At 39.4% G+C, this 23,723-nt stretch overlaps 1 protein-coding gene across 3 annotated transcripts in view; it reads right to left on the bottom strand.

The window, feature by feature from the left end:
- The window catches only part of PLXDC2 (plexin domain containing 2), a 490,615-nt gene that overhangs the window by 301,078 nt on the left and 165,814 nt on the right, over positions 1–23,723 (bottom strand). For all 3 annotated transcript variants that reach the window (XM_082742067.1, XM_082742069.1, XM_082742068.1), the window contains one exon: positions 18,479–18,690. In XM_082742067.1, coding sequence (XP_082598193.1) covers positions 18,479–18,690 — 212 coding nt within the window. The remainder of the gene's footprint in view (positions 1–18,478; positions 18,691–23,723) is intronic.

Below are 23,723 nucleotides of genomic sequence, written 5' to 3'. Positions count from 1 at the left end.
TTTCTCAAACTTTGATAAAACATGTTTTGTTCACAAGGTCTCTAGGGAAGTTGCAAGGTTTCTATCTACAAAGTCAAAACTCTCCCCTAGCCCACCCCACAAAATGGTAATAATGAATCTAGCAAATGAGATGTGCATGTGTTTCACATTTCTTCTTCTTGACACGGGGCTCTGAGGAACACCTAAGGTCATACTGGCTGCCCCTGAGTGCTGACAGGCTACCCTGAAGGCATAGAGAGCCATTGTAAACAACTCTAAGCAGGAGTGCAGAAGTGTCTGAAGTTTGTCTCAGTGTTTCTGATCTTCTAATGCTTATTCCAAAAAGCAGCTTCTGAGGGTCCCCTAGGGATCAAGCTATCCAGAGAGCGAATAATGCCCATGCAGTACTTTAGGCCCCAAAGAAATGCAAGCTACTTCCACATGGCTTTCAAAGACCTCTGAGCTTGACTTCCCTCAAGCCTCATGCTTCTTTCTTCATGGGACTTACTCTTTCTTCCCACCTTGGCATCTTGGCTCCCCTCAGTTCCTGGAATCCTCCTCCCTGCTCACCACCTTCTCAAAATGCTGCTTTCTCTATCTTGAATGTTCTATCCTGCTAGCTCCACCAGTAATGTCTCAACATAAACTTCACTTCTTTAGAGATGTTTCCCCAGCTATCTTAACTTAGGAGGCCTTCACTCCGAACTAATAACCCTTATCCCTGCACCAATTTGTTCCTTCATATTTATGTCTCTAGACTTATTTCTTACTTTACCCCATGAGACTGTAAGCTCTAAGAAGGCATGGTTCATTTCTGCTTTATTTACTAAAAAAATACTAGCAGCTAACAGTGATTAGGTATTTGTTGAAAGAATAAATTTTTAAATAATGGATGAATAAAACCCAGGAACCTTTTATCTTGTAAAAAATGTAATAAAAAATATCAGTCAATAAATAAATTTGTAAAGTATACATACATTTAACTATTTACCCAGTAATAATTTAAGGCATAGTTGGTAGTCCACTACTTGATACACAATAGTTTTGGGATGAATTCTTGCTGAGTACAATTGTGATTTCAGCATTTTAATAATACATCAAATAAATAAAATGTGGCCAGAGAAGAAAGATCTAAATGACTGAGGTTTATAGGTCAAGTCATGTAAGAAATGAATGGAGAAGAGAACCCTGGAAAACAAAGAACTTGCCTTACTTCACGCAATAGTCAGAAGGAAGATACAAGAGTGAATGTGCTGGGTATAAAAGTTGCTAAGGATGAAAAAAACATTTTAATAAATTAAGATGTCAAAAATAAAAGTTTCTCTCTTAAGACAGGTAAAATTCCCATGGGAAGACTTTGAACAAGGGCTATTGGGGATCTTACAGATAAGTTTCATGAATCTGGGTAAGAAACACTTTTTATAATATCTCAGATTATTTTATCCATGATTAACTATATCTGAACTACATTTAGTTCAGGCATATTAAAAAATATTTCCTGAAGTAATTGTGGTTAAATAAACAATTTGTTATTTAGGTAGGAAATAACCTAAAATCAACCTGAACTATATAAGAAAACTCTAAGGTTTTTTTGTTTTTGTTTTTGTTTTTTTGTAATTACCATTTTTCCTTTCTACATCTTATCTCTGTCTTGTATTAATTTATTTACGTCAAATCCCTTAGGACAATATTTACCATATGCAATATATTTTTTAAAGATTTATTTATTTATTTGAGAGAGAGAGAGAGAGAATCTCAAGCAGACTCCACACCAAGTGTGGAGCCTACCTCAGGGCTCGAATTCATGACCCCAAGACCATGACCTGAGCCAAACCCAAGAGTCAGATGCTTATCCAAAATGAGCCACCCAGGCACCCCTGTGACATCTTATTCTAAATAGGGTTATCAAGGGTGCAAGAAGAAAAACACCCATCATTCACTGTGGTTTACTGAAAGATGTATGCAGTTGTGAGTGCTTCTGTCCACACAGGGAAAATGTGGGAGAGAGGTGAAGAATGTAGTCATAGAGTTCCATTTCTGAGAAACTGCAGCCAGAACTTTCAGACCATTAAGAAAATACTATTTAGAAATAATAGACCACGAGTAGAGAGATACACACAAAAAAGAGGGTAAGGTCTCTCTCTAGTGCCACAAACAGGGAGTCCATGCGAATGAAGAAGATAAAGCTTAGTTTGGCAAACTTTTCTTCATGAGAGAAACTATCTTGAGCTCACTGAGAAATGTGTCATGAGGAAACGGGTGGAAAGAAGATGCAATTTGTGCAGCCAGGCACATGATTGGAGAAGAGTAGATTCTCATTAATAACAGAGTAGCCAAGTTCAGATCAGAAGTTAGGTGTTCAAACTGCAATTTTCATAAGGACGTCTTCTAGGAATTTCACATCATATGGTTTTTCTACATACATCCAGTGTCTTTGTCCCCTGGGGTTGCGATAACTAAATACAATAGGCTGAATAGATTAAATACCAGACGTTTAGTTCCTCATGGCTCTAGAGGCTGGAAGTCTGAGCTGAGGGTGCCCGCATGATCACGTCCCAATGAGAATCCTCACCCTGGTTTCCCACTGAGTCCTCATATAGCCTTTTCTTGGTGTGTGTGAATGGGAATAGAGCCCTCTCTCTTTCTCTCTCTCTCTCTCTTCCTTTTCCTGTAAGGCCAACAATGCTATCAGACTGAGACCTCCCCCTCATTTAATCTTAATTACCTCTCTAAAGGCCCCATCTCCAAATACAGTCACATTGGATGTTAGGGCTTTGACATATGGATTTGGAGGCGGTGAGGCACAATTCAGTCCACAGGACCAAGTATCAGGTATTAGGAATCAAGAGACAGAGCTGCAGTGGCGCAGTGCATAGGAAAGGGCTGGCTGGCATCAGGAGCCGGAAACAGGCCATGTGAATCCTTATCTTGGCTCTGTCAATAATCTAGGCTGAACCCAGTTACTTCATCATACCTCTAGAACAAGTGTTTTGTGGAAGGTACCAATTACATCCAGAGAAACTGCTGTAAAATTGAAAAGCAACACAAAATTCTCAGATAAAATGTTTGCTCCCTGAAGAGTTATTTGGTTGAGCTCCATTCTTGTTTTCTTCTAAATCTATGTGCAAATTAGAAATGATTATGGCAAGGGGCACGTGGGTGGCTCAGTCGGTTAAGCATTTGCCTTCAGCTAAGGTCATGATCCTGGGGTCCTGGGACCCAGACCCTCCACTGGGCTCGGTGCTTGGTGGGGAAACTGCTTCTCCCTCTGCTGCTCCCCTTGCTTGTGTTCTCCCTCTTGCTCACTCTCTGTCTCAAATAAATAAATAGAATCTTAAAAATAACAAGAAAAAAATGTTTATGTCTTACATATATATATGTATATGTATATATATATATGCACATACATAGATATATATATCTCCTCAACACTACTGAATACATGGAGATCATATGATTGTACAGTTTAATCTACTTATTTATTATTTTTAGTAAGCTGGTTAGAGACACAGACAAGATCAGACTTCTGCTTGTTAAAAGTTGAGCCTTTTGCCAATGTTTCAAATCACTTTGATTTCCTAAATTTGTTGTACTGCTAAGTCTAAAAATGTCTCAGTCTTCTAAAAGAAGAAACAACAAAATGTTCATGTGAAGAAATGTCATTGCTTAAAAATAATATTTATATGTAATTAAGAGTATGTAGAAGTTTTTCTCTTTTTGTCTGAATACTTCTGAAACATAGACTACTGAACCAATCCTAAACAAGCCAGAGATTTCTCATGATAGTGGTTTCGTATACTGTAATATTTTTGAGGAACAAGAAAATAATCTTGGAGACTTCCTTCAAAATAACCAGTGACATTAAGACCTCTAACACCATCTTCTACTTCTTGTTTTCAATAGCTTGTTTCCAATGGAAGCAAAAGGAAGTTGTCCACTTAGACTGTATTCACATTAAAGAGGTATAGAGGAAAAGTAGGATAGAAGAAGTCTGGAATATATGATCTAGAATCATTTTTTTTGACACTGAATTCAGCTCAACATATAGTTTCTGCCTCTGAGATGCACAAGAAGGCAGCTATGAGGTGATTTCTGAGAGACAACATGGTATGTTTGTGTCAATTAAGAATCGGATTAATCATCTGTGCGGTATACACTAGCAACAGAATTTGTTGGCCCATTGGATAGATGGGCCTGTGGACATATTTTATTTTACCATCACTGTATTAGTCCACATTTGATTAAGAAAAACAATGAAAGAGGGGCACCTGGGTGACTCAGTTGGTTGAGTATCTGTCTTCAGCTCAGGTCATGATCCTGGGGTCCTGGGATCAAGCCTCGCATCAGGCTCCCTGCTTGGCAGGAAACCTGCTTCTCCCCCACTCTGCTCATGTTCGCTATCTCTCTCAAATAAATCAGTAAAATCTTGAAAGAAAGAGAGAGAGAGAGAGAGAGAGAATCGCCAACATTTAAGCGTTTTGGTATCTCTTGAGAAACTACAAGATCTGCCATCTTGTGCCCATGTTCCCATATGGCCACAGTCTGCTGTCCCGGGATAACAGACACCTCACTAGCTGGGTATTCTTACTCTGGTCTGCTACACTGCCCGTGTCCCATTGTTCTCCTACATCCAGGAAGAAATTCCCTTGACTAAATCATGCTGCGTGTGCCATCATTTATTTATTTATTTATTTTTTGGACTATGACTGGCATGACCCCAGGGACCAGAACCTGTCAACTGAATGTAAATTCAGTGATTATCTTTAAATATGGGACTGAAGAATCAGAACACTCAGAACCCAAGCAAGGCAATTTTAGTAAAATCACAGGAAAACAAACTTGCAGTGTGCTAGGAATTTAGGAAGTGAAAGCTTTACTATATGGAATTCTGTTTGACGGATATCTACCTGAAGGAAAGGGAGTAATCAAACCGAAATGGTGGTTGGTACCGGCATTTTAAAAATGTAACTCGATTACTTCATGTTAGAAGTAGGCAGGTATATAATCCATCCAGCAAATGGAAGGAGAAACTCCAGATTGATCACATCACAGGGGAACTTGGAAATCTGTCTCTCCTGATTCCCTACCGGTTAGGACATCGGTTAGCCTGGGCATGGAAACCCGGGGCTATAGATGGAAGGAAGAAGTGGGTATGCCACCCTGCAAAGGTCCTGTGGTTGATGAGCTGCTCCCCCTCTTTTCTACTGAGAGGCCCGGGACCCCTGCCTATGTGGAAGCACTACTAGGGTGAGCAGTCAACTGACAAAGCCCCGTTAGCACTTCAGGCGGGTCAAGATTCATAGCTGTGGTTTCAGGTTTCGTATCAGTAGCTTGGACAGAAAGCAGTAAAGCACATCTAGGTTCCCAGTCTCTGTCCTCAGGAATGTGTGTTTCCACAGCATTTTAATTTCTGGTTTTCTGGGAGGGGAAGCAGAGACAAAGACAGGAAAGGGGATAAAATCAGCCACAGGAGAGGCTAAATGACTAAAGAAAGAGCAGAAGCTGTGGCAGCCGGCTCTAGCACGGAGGATTCCTTTCCCGGCCTTTGCAAAATGCTGGGGGCATCACTTCGCTCCAGTCCAGAACTCTGTTAAGGAGTGACCCTGCTACATTCTGGCACACTGCTGTCTCTTACTTGGGTTTTGTATGTGGACAGACTCAAATCTGTAATCCCTCAAAAATACAGCATTGGGGATGAGGGGAGAAAATCTGGGTAGGGAGCATGCGCTTTCCATCAGTACAAGGAGATGGGGGACTCCCGTGGAAAGAAGCTCTATTTCCAGATGGGCACTGAGGATGTGTCCCTGTGTCTGTACAGGAGAGCAGGAGGGGGGCTCCCCACCACAGCCACGGGATACACGCTTTCTCTGCACCTCTGTAACTGCCTTTCCCTTGTTCTTCATCTCTTCCTTGGCAGAAGTGAATGGTACTCAGACCATCTGAGTGCACAAACAAATCTACTGTTGCACAAAGAATCCCAGCGGATGAACTATAATTGCATACCCCACTTCACTACTCATTTTAATGTGGAAATGGCCAACACAAACATCAGGCTTTTGCTGGTAATCTAGTGTTAGTCCTTGTCACATTCTGTTTTACTCACAGTCCAAGCCACAAGTGAGTCTTGGTTTTCTTGGTCAAAAAAGGAAGGAAAGTCTTTCTATCTTTTCTGGGTTTTGTGTTTAACCCTCGCTTAAATACCACTCTTCCTGCATCTAATAAAATCTGCTTCAGATCAATGAATGCTTTATGAACATGAACAAAATCTTCAGCCTTGTCTTCTCTATAAGAGGTTGTCATCTGAGTTAGACTTCCCCAGTCTGGCTCTTTTGAAATAGTCTGGTCATTTCATGGCTTTATGGTTTGGAGAAATAGCCACAGAGTTTCATTTGCCAAACCTTGCTTTAAATAGAGAGGCCTTTTCACTTTCTCTAGAAGGGAACTTACTTTATACCTCTCCCATGACCTTACAGTAATGGAGATACAGGAGGGCAGATTTAGACCCCAAGAGGTCAGTTGTCTGTGAATTTCTAGACAAAAGCAATATTCAGCGGAGACGGCAACTTTACCACTAAGGAAAAAGAGGGACCACAGCGATCAAAACAGACCAGGAAACAAGCCTCACAGGGTCCAGGTACTGAACAGGGTCCATGAAGGGAGAGAATTGGAGGGCCCCATCAGAGCTGCTCCATTATCTGAAGCCCAACATCCTATGTCCTTTCCAGTTTTCATAATGTCTAATCCCCATTATTTAGAGAAACTCATTATGATTTGATTCCTTGTCCTCTCTTCATCTTCCAGCATCATAATCCAAAGAACATATTTAAAGCATTCACTGAAGCAAAAGGGAGACTTGGCCAGCCCTCCAAGTAGGTGTTTAATTTTTAATGTCCTCATGGGAAAAAAATGTGCTGGTTGTATTGCTTAGGAAAATAGGACACTGAATTCAAGTACAAACTAAGGGTCAGATAGAAGGGCGCTATTCAAGCCACCGTCAATTTTCTCCTATAGAGGGAAGTTTTATTAACCATGATTAGGACTGATGAACACACACATTTATGTACTTGTACATACACACAATATACGCACACACAAACATCCGTCGATAACACACACAAACATACATTTACAAATTACCGAAATTAATATTTACAGGCTTTGAAGAAAAAAGTCTCTAGGATATGTCAACTTGGCCTACACATATGGGGTTTTTTAAACTAACTACCTACAATGCCAAATTCTTCAATTTTAATTTTGCAACTGCAGACCAAAGAAAGACAATGGCACATTGGTGTAGCAGCTACTGAGCAGATAGAAGATCACAAGGTAGAAAGCAGTGTTAGAATGAAAAGGAACAAAGCAAGAAAATTAATGTTTGTCCCAGATTCTGCTTCCATGCTGTCAACTTTCTCGTTGCTTTGTTTCAGGGACCGTTTCAAAGCAGGAAATCATTTCCTCTTTCTAGATTCTTTATTGCCAGCATTTAAAAAGTCAATAGGAAATCAGAAAGGACAGTCCCACAGTCATTTACCATTTATTCTAATTTGCATTCACAAATGCTAACCAACTTAAAAAAAATAATTCCCTTTGAAGACGGTTAAACATTTTTCTTAAGGACATAAAAATGCATGATTTTTTTCTTTTGTTCTTTTATGTAAATGATTTTGGTTGTATGCAGAATATATCATATTCTTTTTTTAAGTAACAAAGTGAAGAAATATACCTTTACAAAGCAAAATTAGAAAAAAACAAATCCTTCAAGTGGCCATTACAATTGTTCAGCAACAAAAATGCCTGAACAAAGCATGTCAAACACATGCTAAATCTGCTCAGACCAAGAAAACCTCTTCAGTAAGGCAAAATAACATTTTGACCATCCTGGCAAAAGTGATCTTGATTTCCATTTCAGTTCTGTGTGGACCAATGAGTGACTGAACTGTAGCTTCCTTCTGGTCTGTAAACAGACTTTTGTTGGATGGGCTATCGGCAGTAGGGACAGGGGAGGCTCTGAATACAGTGATTATTTCTATAGATTTCTAGCAAAGATACCACTTTCCACAGGTTTCTGAGGAACAGTATATATACAAAGATTAGTCTAAATCTTTTGTTTACCGTGAGAGACAATTTTACTACCACCAGGCCCAATTAGTAATGTGAGGAAAATTTCTAATGATAATTATTATTTTGATCTGGCATATTTCTATATTTATTCATAAGGTTGTTTCCTCTATTCTTTAGATTTCTTTTTTTCCAATTTGTATATGACATTTTTCTATTCTGGTACAGATTAATTCCGCTCACTTATAAAATCATGACATCTGATTTCTCACTGGACAGAGAAAGAGGATAAGTAATTCTTTGCTCAAATGGTATTTAAGAAGGAGAATAATTGTTTACACTTGATTTTTAAGATAATAGATCACTATGTAGTACTATTTTTAATGAATGAATTCACTGTCTTTTTAAGTTCTTTGGGAAGGTTTGATAGTGTTTCTATGTAAACATTTCCAGAACATGAAATTTTAAATGATCTTTTACTCTATACTACTTTTAAATGACAGAACAAGTAAAAAAACGCATTCAAATATGACCACTATGCAAAGTCCAACTTCAGATAATTGGAGACTATTACAACTTAAAATTTTCTTAGAGAATAAAAAAATCTGACAATCACAAGTCATTGCATTTAACTTTGAAAATTATAAAATGTTCCAGGCTAGAATTCACAAAACCCTAAAAGGTTAGGAAGAAGCCTTACTAACATTTTTTTTTTTTTTTTAAGGCAGAAAATCCCATCACTGGATGAAATGCTTTTAGTTTTAGAAGTACCTAAAAGACCCCCTTAAAAGGTACTGTAACTAAGAGAAATTTTTAAGTTAAACAGATAGAATTTTGCTTTGTAAGACTTTCTTTCAAATACCTTTGGTCACAAGTGGGATCAGTACTGTGAATCCAAAATATGACAGATGATAGATGATAGATAGAGGTGTTGTCTAAAAGGTGAATGTTAGTGTTTTCTATAGCTTTACTCTTTGAGCTGGAAATTGGGTAAACATATGACATTTACCAAAAAAAGGCTAGAAATTATTCATAAAAGAGAAATAATTTCAGTAGTGTTTAATCCCTTCATTCAATTCAGTGCCCTGGATTCCAAGCTATTATTTCAATTTAAGAGCTCAGGCCTGAAATACTGTACAGAAAATAGCTCAAAACAACTGTCCCCAAGGGCTGCAGAGTTCAATCCCTCTCTTGTTTCTAGACAGCTTCAGATACCTCTGCGTTGCTGAGGCATGAACAGAAAGGTTTTCTTTCTTTCAAGAGGAAAATTAAGGTATTTACTCTTTTCATTCTGAATGTTAACCACCCTTTCTTAAAAGGACCTTCATATATTTGATGTCTTCCTTAATAGAGTATAGAGTGCCACATTAGCAAATTTCTTTATGACAGAGGCAAAAGCGATGCATATGAATATATGTATGCATGCTTTGCTACAAAGAGACCCTTCTCTGCCTTAAAGCTGCTTCAGAAATACAAGGTGAAGGGAAAGTCCCCTGAACACTTAGTAAAAATATACATCATTGCTTAAAAATAAAATGCAATTTTTCATACCTTCAGTGTAAAGAGTCAGGAAATTTTAGGTGTCTCCTGTATTTGTAAAGGCCAACTCATCTGTAATGTAAAGACTTTTGGTGTTTCCATCTAAGTCATAATATTTGGCAAAGACTCATGACATATCTTTGAAAAGGTCCACAGGAACTTTGGGGGTCACGTAAAGTTACAGACCATCACTGTTTATCAGAGGCCTGTAGTCTTTATTTTTCCAGTGCACTGGGGCTACATGACAGAGTGCAGGTTGATTTGTTAGATAAAATAAGTGGTGAACACTTGGTGTGATTTAGTGTACTCAAGAGGTATTAGTATCTCTAAAAATTAAGTTTGCTTCATCATAGGGGCTGGCAGATTCATTATGCTCCAAATCTTTATGGGCATAATAAGCAGTGGCCCCGATACTCCCCCAGATACATTAATAAAAATCATGCTATTGACACGCCTGTGCCAACCCAAACCTATTTAGTCTTTGAGCTATAATCACTTTCTTACTCTGTTTCTGATTCTGAAAAAAAAAAAAAATCACGGAAAAAACGAGTCCTTAAAGTTAATCAATTAATATAGAATGAGGGTGTCCAGTGAATGACCCCAAAAGCTGCCTCTCTATTGCCCAGAAGCTACCTATCTAAGGAGACACGTTATGAACCACACAATGAAATGTACTCAATCTGAACCCAGCTTTCTGTGGCACCTGGTAACCCCAGTCCAGGTGCTGGTCCTTCCTAAAGGACTGGCAGGTAAGCCTCATGGCTTGTGCCTGACCTTTGGAAATTATATATATATATATTTAAGATCTTAATTATTTATTTGATAGAGATACAGATAGAGCAGGAGAGAGCACAAGTAGGGGGAAGGGCAAAGGGAGAGGGAGAAGCAGGCTCCCCACTGGGCAGGGAGCTCTATGCAGGGCTTGATCTCAGAACCCGGGGATCATGAGCTGAGCTGACTGACTAAGCCACCCAGGCATCCCGATCCTTGAGTATTTATTTCCCTTGTGCAATGCCAGTCCCATGCTTCTCCAAATAAAGGGGAAAACCAAATGGCACACAGCCCTGCCTGGAGCACTGACCCTCAGTGGGACCCTTCTTCATGGACTGCCCAGAGAATAGGGGACTCAAGCATCTGCTGTCTTTTTTGCTCCTGACTTCAGGCCCATGCTTAGTGGACACTTGGGCCTTCACCCTAAGACCCTTGCTCAACATATTAAAAACTGTACACATTCTGGACTACCAAAATAATTAATCTGTTTTATCAGTAAGATTTTTTTTAAAAAATCAATCTAAATAAATATCTAGACCTATGGCAGTAAGCAGTACTATAGTTTTTGATATTGGAAATAATAATTTTCATAAAAGTGTGTTTTGAATGTCCCATTGGAAGTTGGTCTGGACAAAAAGGAAAAGGATTGCAAGATAATACAATAAGAATTCAGTTGATTAACAGCTACCTGGTGTTCTCTCTGTTAGGGGTTTTCTCTCGCTGCCCTAGTTAATACAAAGAAAGGCAGAAAATAATAGCTGGGTCCTCATGAAAGGTAGGAAATTGAGGTAGGAAAACTCTGTGCAATATTTTTACAATTAATCTAAGGGGTCTGGGAGAGGTAGGTTAAATGTGGTGTTCTCTTTATACATGAAGAACACAGGAATATTATTCACTCTAAAACATAATTCTTGATCTGAAATAAATTATATGACTAATACACTTAATAATTTTACAACCTGTATGTATCACTTCAAAAACTATTTCCATGCTGTTCCTGCAAGTAAACTCAATTAGCTAACGGTGAAGCATCATAGAGATAATTCCGTTATTTTTTACGGAACTCTTTGAAGGGCGGTTATGGATCTTTGTTCATTTTTGTTTCAATAGAGAGCTGACATGTCAAGCTAAGAATAATCTATAATTGAGCAAGATATATGATACTCTATTTTAATCCTCATTATCTTTTTAGAGGATGAGCAATAATTGCAGGTAACTTCTGACTGACTTACTATTTTCAGTGCATTTTCTTCTCTGAAGACTAAAAGTCCTCATCAATATTCTAGAAGAAACCAAATGGGATTCCATCAGGAGTTTAAAACCAGGTATTTTTGCCAATGACCCAAACAGAAGGCATAAAAATAGACTTTGTTGTCAGTGTACATACAACCTTTGGCAATATGAAGTTGAAAACATCAGGCCAGGCTCCAACCCATATGAGATGGGAGGTGTCAAGTGTGCGACAGGTCACCCTGCCAGGGAAGGAGATAATAGGGACCCATGGGGACTCCTGGCATCAAGCAAGCACCAGAATCGGGGGCAAGATTTCGGTCATGGTGGCTGGTATAAGTTAGTGAGTCAAAATCAGCGTATTTCTGAAATTCTTATGTTCATCCATAACTTTCCTCTAACAACCATCTCATTTTACCTGACGACAGTTCTCATCTAAATTTAATTCATCTCTCCATCCCTCAGATTTGGGCTTTTGGATGCAAGTCCCACTCAGCTGACCCTCTGCCCCCAGCAGTATTTTAGGAGCGTCAGTGCAATCCTGCCTTTCCCTATTTAAAAACTTTCAGTAGCTTCCATGTACCTTCTTGATCAATTCTCAATTTCTTAGCACAGTGTTAACACTTGTGTCCCCCCAAACCCCAGATTCATAAGTTGACACCTAGTCCTCAATGTGATGGCATATGGAGGTGGGGCCCTTGGGACATGATTAGGTCACGAAGGTGGCATCCTCCTGAATGGGATCAGTGCCCTTATAAAAGAGACCCCAGAGAGCTTTCTATTCCCTTTAGCCATGTGAGGACACAGCAGAGAGACAGTCCTCCATGAACCAGGAAGTGGGCTCTCCTCAAACAACAAAATCAAACTTGCCAGCAGCTTATTTTGGATTTTCCAGATTGCAGAACTGTGAGAAATAACTGTATGTCATGTAAGTCCCTCGGTCTCTGGTAGTTTTGCTATAGGAGCCTAAAGAGATCAGGACACATCACCTAAAAGGGAGTTTAAAGCCTTGGTCCTGCCTATCTGTCTAAAACTCTGTCTAGAAATACCCGGATGCTTGGCTACCTTCTAATGTTCTCTTCCTCACTTGCTTTAGATGATGCCTTGTCTCTTTGTTAATCCTGGCTCTCTACAGAATAAGGGTCTTCTTCTAGGTGCTGATTAACTTATGCAGTACTTTCCTCCTTTCCAATCACACACCCTCACAATGCTTGCTTTCTCATCTTCTGTGGAACCAAATCTGACACCTACATTGCACTTGGGAAATTTCAATTCACTATTGAATGGAGTAAGCGTGCTTCTCCAGGATTAATCTGAGCACTCCCTTCACACGGCTTTCTGATTCTGCAACCACATACTGAAGCCTCTGCGAGTTTAAGATCTCCTAAAATGGAAATACCTCATTAAAAAAAAAAAAAAATCTACACCAGCTTTTCACATTCATAATAAATATAGTAGCAGAGCTATTCAATGTCAGGTGATACTTTTCTTTCTTCTGGAAAATGTCACAAAGCTGCACAATCATATTCCTCTCATATGTAAGTATTATCTTCTGTGACTTCACTAAGCAGAACGGTGGCCCAGGAAAGAATAGGCATGGCAGTATTTTGTGAATTTTCCTTAATCTATTTCTGTGAATGGGGTGATCTTTTACTAACCCGTATTTATATTCATTTTTATTATTGTCAGGTCTTTGAATTTTTTTTTTTTTTTTTTTTTGTCTTTGAAATGAAGAAAGTCTTGCTTACACTTGAGACACAGCAGCGGTAAGATTTCCATTGATGAAAAATGTTCTGATGTATTCTCTATGTTGCAAACATACTGGGAAGAGTCTGCTGACATTTCACATTACGGAATGTCTTTTTCTTTGTAATACAATCATCAAAGCAATCATAATCTCTTTTCGATAAAGTATTTGCCAGTGACTTCTTTCCTTTCAAGTGGATTGCTTAATTATGGATTGCAATAAAATAATAGAGCATATATCATAACTTCATGTGCAGTGATTAGTGACTGCTAACTTTTTAAAGAAATGTATTGTGAAATTCGTCAAAGGAAGATGTAGACACAATTGGAAATGTGCTATAGCAGAAGATCAAAAAGAGTTGTTACATATGCAAAAAGAAGAAAAACAGTAGGCCTCTGGATTTTAGCTACAGCCATCATACATACTTGCTGACCATTCTCAATTACACCTTCCTCAGATAAGAGCTTTAGTGTTAACATAGATGATGCAATGGCTGTATATGGCTGCAATTTTTAATTTGGTACCAAGACAAGAAATCCACAGACAGGTTGTTGACAGGCAACTCAATTTAACCTAAGATTGTTCAGGACACTTCTATCTTCAAAATCAATAGCAAAATCTGCTTTGTGGTCTAATTCTCTGCAACTCAAAGGGTGGCCTGTGGGCTGGCCACACGTGCAACCGCTGAGAGGCACCGGGTTCACTCAAAATTTCTGAGTCACTTTGGATCATGGAGCTACACTTACATGATCCATAAACCCTATTTTATTTTGAAAGATTCCCTTCTTCAAGCCATCCCGGTGCTTTTGAATCAAGGCAAAAAAAAAAAAAAAAAAAAAAAAAAAAAAAAAAAATCACAGTTGACCATTCTTCCTAGAAACATTTTCATTGTCCTAAAATGGGGAAGATGAAGCTCAAAATACTGTATGGAATAAGCAATAGAAGCTCCAGGTTTGGTTCAGTGTACGAGAAAGGAATTTGTGACAGATTTCTGTAAAGTGAAGAACTATAAGTTATCAACATGGTGATGGGAATTGGCTGATGAAATTGACCTTCATGAGCATCAATAATTCTCACCAAACACTGCTCAGGCCCTCCCATTCCAAAAGGTGCCACCGAGGCTGCAAGAGCTCTGTGCCAGCCAAGAGAGGAGCAACCACCATCAGGGTGAAGATACACGGACTGCTCGTCCACACTCGGGTCCCTGGGGCCATGGGATCCACAGAAGGCTGCTCTAACACGGTGATTCAGCCTTACCTGAAAGTCTTGGGAGACCTTATGTCCCCAAAGGAATGACAAAAAGCAGCACACCAGTGACCGCTCTTAATCCCCACCCGTCAGAAGAAGGCACCGTCATGTGTCCACATGAACAGAGAAAGTATAAGAAGAAAAAGGCAGGCCTAGGTCAACATTCAGATCAGCAGAGGCATTTGCTAACTGTTGAGTCTCTACTTATTCATCAGGAAATACAAATGGTTTCACAACATCTTTATATCTTCAGGGAAAGAATATTAAAAGGAAGGGAGGGAGAGAGGGAGGAGTGAATTTAAGAAAAAAGAAAAGAAAAAGGAAAAGAAAAGGAAAGAGAAAAAAGAAAGCAATGACAACAACAAGAAACTCTGACTGGAAGAATTTTCCAGTTTTCCAGTCCCTCTATTATCTGTTCTTGGGCAGAGCCAGAAAAAATACTGTCACCGAGTTAAGAGAATAACAGCCTTTGTTTATGTCTGAATGAATTTGTGCCAGAATAGTAAATATGCTATTGTCTTTTGTTTTTGTCTTTGGTGAAAGTGGGGTAGAAAGTCTAGACAATGACTCTAGCAGGGGAGCCCATGCACAGGAATGCCATTCTGGGGGGTTGAAGTCTCACTGGGATACAGATTATTTTCACAGCCACTACTATAGTCAGGGCTCTGGGACAAAATAATTCCCACTCTTGACATCAACTCTGGAAGCATGTAAGGGAAAAAGCACACATTGTCTTTCATGCTCATTGCTTGTATTAAGCGATATAAATCAAAATGCTTATTCCCAAGAGATAAGAAAGACTTAGTCACAATGATGGCGCAGAGTAGCCACTCTATCACCATTTGGTTCCTTTCTTCCTTATTTCTGTTTAACTCCATCGGGCAAAATATTTTCCCTAAAAGAGACACAACAATGTTCAAAAATGCCATTTTAAGGGCCAGGATAAATAAACTTTGCAGAGAAGTTTCAGATGTAGGCTTTTGTTTCCAGAACTAGAGGCAGTGCCAAGGAGTGACTTATGGGACTTTAGTCCCCAATAATCTCCATCAAACCCCAGAACCCCATCAGGATAAATAAAAGCAGCCTTCTTGTTATGAAATCCAGCTTCAAGAGAGGTCTCCTTCCCCCACAATGAAACTCTGAAGTCACTCTCACATTGATATTGGGGTGCTGCCACTGTCCAAAATCATCACCTAATCAACATACCATTTACTTTTTCCTTCTCTTAGAGAAAGCAAAGTCAGATAGAAAGAATAAATCTTGGGAGCTGGGTGGGTCTGGGTTTAAATACCAGGCCCTTTATTCATTAATGGAAGAGTTTAGGGAAAATACTAACACTAAATCTGAAATTGCCCTCATGTAAAAGTCACTGAGATTACCCAAAGAACCTGGAGATGCAAGTCTCAGTTCGCTGATACCAGGACCAGATAAAATAATCTCCTTAAGGCCCCTGGCACATGTCAGCACCAAGCAGTCACCCACACACAGCTCCCTGCACCAGCACCATCCTTCTTCCTTTGTTTTATGGACTCAAAATCCCTGACATTATGGGATCTCCTCTGTTTAAAGTAAGAAAAGAGAAAAACTGGCTGAATAACATCATAGCATAACAACAACTGAGATTGTGTTAGGAGGAGTGTTCATACATCCCCGAGCAAAGGGATTTTCTATTTTATGAACGATTCAGAAAATTCAGCATCCTGCACAGAGATCACAGAGTTCAACGAATGTGTGTTCTCCCCTTTCAATCTCAGTAAGCTACCAGTTCTGGCCAGAAGAGTAAACACCTCTGATTCTGTTCCGCTCTCCTTTCTTTATGTGGCACCCCAGCTAAAGAGTGCTCAGGGAAGAATTATGTTGTCCTCTCCGAGTTGCTATAACAACACTGTTGCCAAAATAGCAGGCACTCTGCAGGAGTCAGAATAGCCTCTTACAGATATTATATGACTTCTGCTCCTGGCACCTCCTCTGTGTCCTGTTAAGGGGCCTGGCTGGGGCAGCCGGGGAGCATGAGTCCCATACCAGCTAAGGGGATGGAGAGGGGTTTTGAAAATCGCTGGGCCTCTTGCATACACAGAATCCCAATGACTTGTGCTTCACCTCTTCTGAAGATTCCTCTCACTCTGTAGGAACAAAATGCTGCCTTGATACTATTTGGAGAACGATGTAGTGTCTGTTTCATGAAGCTGAGTTCTTTTCCTAAATAATGAGTATTTCATGGCAGTAAAAAGAATCTTGTCTGGTTCTGAAAATGTATAAACCTGCTACCTGGGAGAAAATATTCAGCTCAAGAGAGAATATTCAAAAGACAATATTCAAGAGACAATATTCAAAAGGACAATGGCCAGACCACGAATAAGATAACCACAGAACTCTGACCTCCAACCTCTATAGCAACCAGTCCAGTAAGCCAGAATGTAAGCTTGGCAGCAATCGGCACTGAATGGGCAGGAGCTCATGAGCAACTGACAGCTTTCCTATTCCCTAGGTCCAACTCAGTATATAGGCTCCCCAAATCGATCACAAGAGATGCTCTGCTTCCAATTGGCCCATCTCCAGCTCCTCTATGCCAACAACTTCCAGTGAGCGCATACCTGAAGACTTTTTTTAAAGACGTATTTATTGAGAGAGAGAGTGAGAGGGAGCACATGCATGTTCTCATGCACACAGTGGGGGGAGGGCAGAGGAATAGAATCTTCAAGCAGACTTGCTTCTGAGAGCAGAGCTGTAAACAGAGGCTTGCTCTCAGGACCCTGAGATCATGACCTGAGCTGAAACCATGAGTTGGATGCTTAACTGAGCCACCGAGATGCCCCATCCTTCTCTTTTTTTAAGTAAGAAATTTTCCCACTCCCTTGCCTGCTTTTGAGTCTCTGCCAGAGGGACATGATGGAAGCTGACTCTTACTAGGGCAAACTGAATAAATAACCTCCATTCTCATTTGCGTGTTTTTTTGCTTATTTCCATAAGATTGACCTGTTTGTTTTGGTTAGATCTAGTGGACTAACAGAATCATATTTTATGATTTGCAATGCTAAGGACTATGAGAATTTAAGCCATGTAATACCACCCTTGAGGCCTCTGGGCAACCTTGCAGTCTGCCCAGAATGTGTCCTCAGTGAACCTCCATCCTCATCAAACCCATCTCCAACTAACTCTCTTCCTCCCACTTCACGGCTCCAACCATAATAAAGAACTGCTCACAGTCACGGAGTGAATGACCATTTCCGTTTGCCCAGAACTGCCTTGTTTCTAGCACTGAAACCCAAGGAAACCATTGAGCCCCAGTTCAGGGGGGACCATCGGTCACCCTATGAGACTCTCCAGCATGCCCCAGCATCTAAGACTCTGCCATCGCAGATGTAATTCCCTCTGCCCGGAATCGTCTTTCTCACCCCTGACAGGAAACCAGCCTGGCAAACTCCCCTCAACCTGCCAAGCCCCTGCCTAAATGTCCGTTCCCAGGCTGAGCCTCTTTGAACGGCCCAACCTCAGTCCAGCAGGTGATCTCTCCTTCCTCCATGACGTGCTCTAGTGCTCTAGCTTGTATATATCCTTGTACATATCACGTAGCACCGCGCTGATCTGGTACACAGCGACTGCCTTGCAGGTGCTGTATCGTGTTCCTCTTTGTGTCTCCTCTTGGTCATCCCCACAGCAAACCAATGTTTGTGTGTTTTGTGAGTAAATCTACTCATAGGTGATTCAATGGCTTAGCTATGATGTATTTAGTTATTTCATATAGGTATAATTATTGATTACTGAATTACTGAATATGGACTAATTATTTATTAATGAGTTAAATTAATCCTTACAAAAAAAAAAAATCCAAAAGCTCTCCATTGAACAAAAGGTGGAGCCTGTACCCTGGTGAATCCATTTCAGTTACCCAGATGATCTCCCTACCTCAATCTGGGTGGTATTGTCCTGCCCATCATCCAGCAGCAGGTCCGTGAAGCCTCTGGGCTCTGGGGAGTCTTGGCCCATGCTTGCTCGGTTGGAATCTACTGCCTTGAGAGCATCCAAGCTCCTTTTCCACCGGTGGCTGAAGGCATGTGTGTCCACTTCCACTTCCTCTTCTGTTTGCGGGAAGACCTGAGCAACTTGATAGTGCCAGTCTGTTCGAGCAAGAAATAAAATAACGAGTTACCACTTGTTATGAGTCATACACATGCTAGCTAATAGAGCAGAAAAATAATTTTGCCTGTCACGAAGACAGGAAACTAACTCCTAGCAGGGAAATCTGTTTAATTGTAATATTTTGAGTCGGTATGAACATCTCTGAGTAGAACGCAATTTTCAAACCCGCCATAAGTCGTGACAATGGTTAATGGGCAGATTCAGCAGAGTCCCTAAAACAGATGTGCAGCCCTAAAGCAATGCATTTTTATTCTCTCCCCTCCCTGCCCTCCACACACACACTTCATAAACATTCTCTAGTTGTTCTGAGAAAATAAGCTACAGTCCCAACAAAAGAATGAAACCCAGTGTCTGTTAGCACATTTGAAGAAAATAAAAGCCAGACATTATTAACTTGTGAGCTTACATTCCTTTCACACAAATTCTCCTAGGGAGGAAAGAGGCAACCATGTATTCGAATGGGTTAAATAATATATAGAACAATCTTTGTGTAAATGTGTTAACCTGCCTTGTAGCTCACCAGTCCGATTTGGTTCATTGCCTACCTCATTTAGTAAGTAACACCCTCAGGAGGCATCGTGAAGGCTCTTGTTCATTTGTGCCTTTCTCACCTTGGGCTCTTGTCAGGGTGGTAAAGGATGACAGTGATAGGCACTTAGAGAAATGGATGGGAAAGCAAAGAGACCAAATCACAAAGGTATTTTAAAGCCATCAGCAGGGACTGGCCTCACTGACCCAGCTCATCCTACTACTACAGGAGGGAAAATAAGATTTAATCATTACTCCTAGTCTTTCATTTCAGTAGGTCAGCAGGGGAAGGTGTATCACAAGTATGGGAAATTCAGTTTCTGACTAAGAGGAACAGCCTTCTTCTACACAACTATTGCCCAAAGATATGAATTGACAGTCTTTATAACTGGCAGGATACAGGTTCAAAAAGGGCTACGAGAGCAGTGATTTAATTATAGCTGTGATGTTGCCCTCAATAGGAGAACATTTCAAGAAACGAAGATGTATTTAATGTGACTTGCAATACCATTGTATCAGCTACTTAGCACTCTAGTAACTAAGTTAAGGCTACCACTATTAATCACTTGTAAATGGTCTAAAATATTCCCTTTTCATCAGGAAGGTGACAATAACTCTACCAGACAGAAAGGATATTCCTTGGTTTCACCATGAACTTATCTTCTTCATGCCTTGGCAGATACAGCCCAGAGAAAAATACCACCATAGTGTTGGTAATCTACACTTTTCCCCGGGCTCATAGAATATTAGAGCTTAAAAGAACCGTGAAGACAGAAATGGCCAAGAGTTCCACAAAAAAGAAACCAAGAGCCAGAGAAATGTAGTACCATGCACAATTCCCAAAATTGTTGTAAGGCTAAAAAATCTCATGTACATAAAGGGTTGATCATGTTCCACCCTGACACACACGGTAAACATTCAATAATTATGTCTAATGAGTATTGTTACCATCACTATAGAAAGTGTTTCTTTTTTAACACTGTTGTCCCACTGGCCATTGAATGGTGCTCAGTAAATGCCTGTTGAATGACTAATGGATAAATGAACTGTTGACAGTCTCTTTGGAGCAAGAATGATTGGACCAGCCAGAATTAAAGGAAAAAATATTGTACAAAGATTCAAAAGAGCTGGGGTACATTTTTTTTTTAGGTTTCCAGGATAGGGGGTCCAGCATAATTTAAAAAACTCTGTGCTTCGGTTGCCCTATATTTTAAGAGGGAATGAAAATATCTTACCTATGAAAGAGAACAGCTTTACCCGAGGATGTGTCAGGCTCTAAGACCTATGATTCTAAGCAACGCTACATAAAGCAATTTTATTTGCTTTATTTATATATCCTGCCTCATTACCAAAAAATATATGAGGCAGCTTACAACAAAAGCAAGCAATATAGTTTTATAATAACCAGATAAGACCTGTTGCCCAACACTTAGGTTGAGTTTAGAGGTGTGCGTTTGTCCTGCACTAAGGGGGATGGCCCTCCGAATACAAATAATCATATTAGAACAACTAGAAATCTATACAGAATTCTTGTTAGAATGTCAATCTAGGTAGGAAATGTAGCCAGTGTAATGCAGTTAAAAGATTAAATGCTCCTGGATTTAAAAATGTTTCTTAAAAAGAATCACACAAAGGGAATAGCTCCAAGCAGAGATTTGTCATTCCTCTAAAATGTAAATCAGGAAGTCTACCTAAAACTTACAAGAATTAATCTTTATTAAAATCTTCAAAATAGAATTTTCAAAACAACTCTTGGTTTCTTTGAAATGGGTGCTATTGTTGGATATCAACTGCCTGATCTTAATGTTATTATTATCTTCTGAAGAATTGTAATAGAAGACAAAATATGGCATTTTCCATGATGCCTGTAGGCCAGTAACGTTATAGTAGCCCTTGTGATTCTTCCAAGGGCAGGGAGAGATGGACGAATAAGTAACATTGGAGGGGATGTCTGCACAGAAAGTCAACTTCTCAACTGCCTGGAGTCCCCTTTCTCATTTTCCCCCTACCCTAGAGAACACATGAAAAGGCGCTTCAAAACTCAGGGGTGATAAAGCCCACGTTCTCCATTGTTAAATTAATTAAACAAAGAGATCAATAGATTGAGGTGGTTCTGATACCTGAGAAGTGTATGCAAACAAAGCAAATCCTATACCTATAAATGCCTCCAGGTTGAGAAATCGAGACCCAAGGATAACCAGTCTCACACAGCCAACTGTGCTTCTCTGAATCAGGTAATTGCTTAAGCCAAGCAAACAGTTTGCTTTCTTTTGCCTGTTCCCCATGGAAGTCTCTCCCCCAGCCCCTGTTTCTGTGGCCCTCCTGATCCTTTCTAGCTCAGTGTTGCTGGAATGAAACTGATTTTTTTTACGTAAATTCTTGAAATTTTTAAAAATATGCCTCAGTTTATCTTTGAACACCACTTAAGTTGAAATTTGGGATGTTTGATTAATGTGTCAAATTCTTATTTTCATCATGAATATTCAAACTAAGGCTTTAGCAGGATTACTGGGGAAGGTAAATTTCACAGACAGGGAGGTCTCCTATAGAAGACATGCATACAAATTTACCCTTGTAATCCCTAGACAGCTATGGGATTTTGGTGGGGATTCCCATCCCCCACCCACTTAATTTTTAGCAGTATTTTATAATTTTTTTTCTCTCTTGCTTCATGGTCACATTAACAGCAATTACAGCTGTTGATTGGTTTGTTTCCATTATGGATACACTTGCTCCTCCTAGAATTTGCTACCTTCAACACTATAAACCTGTCTCTTGATTACTTGCTGGCTCTCATATTTACAAAGATTAAACAGGATCTAAGGAAGGAACTGAGGGTTTTTTTAATAAGAAAATTTGTGAGCTTTAGGGCTTGGCTTCTGTGAATTTTCTTTTGGTTGCTATTTTAGATCTAATTATTTTTCTCTGGTTATGTTATGAATAACAAGAGGAAACATTTCTATATGCTCATAATTCAGTACTCCATGGTTCATCAAGACTGGAGTATGAAATTGGCTTAGATTTTGATCCCATTTCAAAATGATTTTTAGACAAGATAAAACAAGTCAAGAATGAATGTTTTACAGAAATAAAGACTAAGAAAAACTGGCAAAACCACAGCATGGTTATCTACATTGTAAATTATTCCTGTGCTCTTCATTTGCTTTCAGACTCATAAAAATATTTTTAAATTATTCTTTAAATCACCACCAAAACGAATTACTCAGAAGCAAGCTACAGGGATATAAGTAATGTAATTTTTCCCTTCCCAGCTGTAGTGAAAACAAAAGCAACAGGAGGGATCTTTGAGTAGTCTGGCTGAACAGATTGTTTGCGTTCTGTCCACTGTATGTTAATTAAACCACTGATGGAAAACTTTCTAAGATAATTTTCTCCAACATATTTTGCTGTAGTTGTTAATCCCATAGTTCATGGAAATATTAAATATCTCTAAAGACTCCCATTTGGATATAGTAGAAAGCTTAAAGACATATTTCTTTATAGACATATTATTTCTTTAAAGATATATTTCTAAGAATAAATTATCATTAACACATTCTTGAGATATTCCATTCAATTAAAATAGCAGATAAACTATTACTGAAGAAGGTATTTCATTACATTCCAAATAGAACATTATTATGAAACCCAATAGTGTCTAGTTAATCTGAGAGTAAAAACACAAAATTCATCAGTATCCTCAAACCTTTCAAGTTTCTTTTGAACCATCATATACTATAAAATAATTTAAAACAAACAAACAAAAAACCTGTACTGGGCTGGACAGGCTTATATTTGTGTCTTATTTGAATGATTTTATTAAAATCGCTTACATTTAATCAACAGTTACATGTTTAAGCATTGCTATATGTTGAAACCAACTTTAACAGTATTTCTTGTGTCTTGTATACAAATCATACAGTACGTGCCAAACCACCAAGAAATCCACATAAATTGACATGCATCTTATGTAATTGGGATCTATCTGTATAGCTTTTGACAAGCATTTTAGTGTATACTTTACAAGTGAACAAAACCATCCCTGTGAATCCTCTGCAGAAACATTAGGAGTGTTCACTGCTAAGAGATTTCGCTGCCTAGATCCATCTGAAAATAGATGAGAATAGATTAAATTATCTGATTGAGGTAGACTCCTAAATATGGCTTTGCATCTAAATCTACTGTGGAAGTGAAGATGACATTCTCTACAAATGGTTCTATCCTTGGTTATGTCCAATAATGAAAGGACTACACGAGTTTGGGGTTTTGACTGATAGCGTCACAGAGTGAGACAGCTAAAGCGGGGCGGGGGGGGAAGCATACAGAGTGTTCTGTTGAGAGATAGCAGAGTGTTTCAGTAGGCCCTAAACATCCCAGTCTATTTTAAACTTCTCACAGGATTATTTGAGCCCCAGTGGTTGAGAACCACAGCTCTGGACTCTAGTCCTGACACACATGCCTTAGAGCATGTCCTCGTCATCTC

The sequence above is a fragment of the Mustela nivalis genome (assembly GCF_964662115.1).
Source record: "Mustela nivalis genome assembly, chromosome: 7".
NCBI classification, from domain to species: Eukaryota; Metazoa; Chordata; class Mammalia; order Carnivora; family Mustelidae; genus Mustela; species Mustela nivalis.
This window is presented reverse-complemented; position numbering and strand designations above follow the sequence as displayed.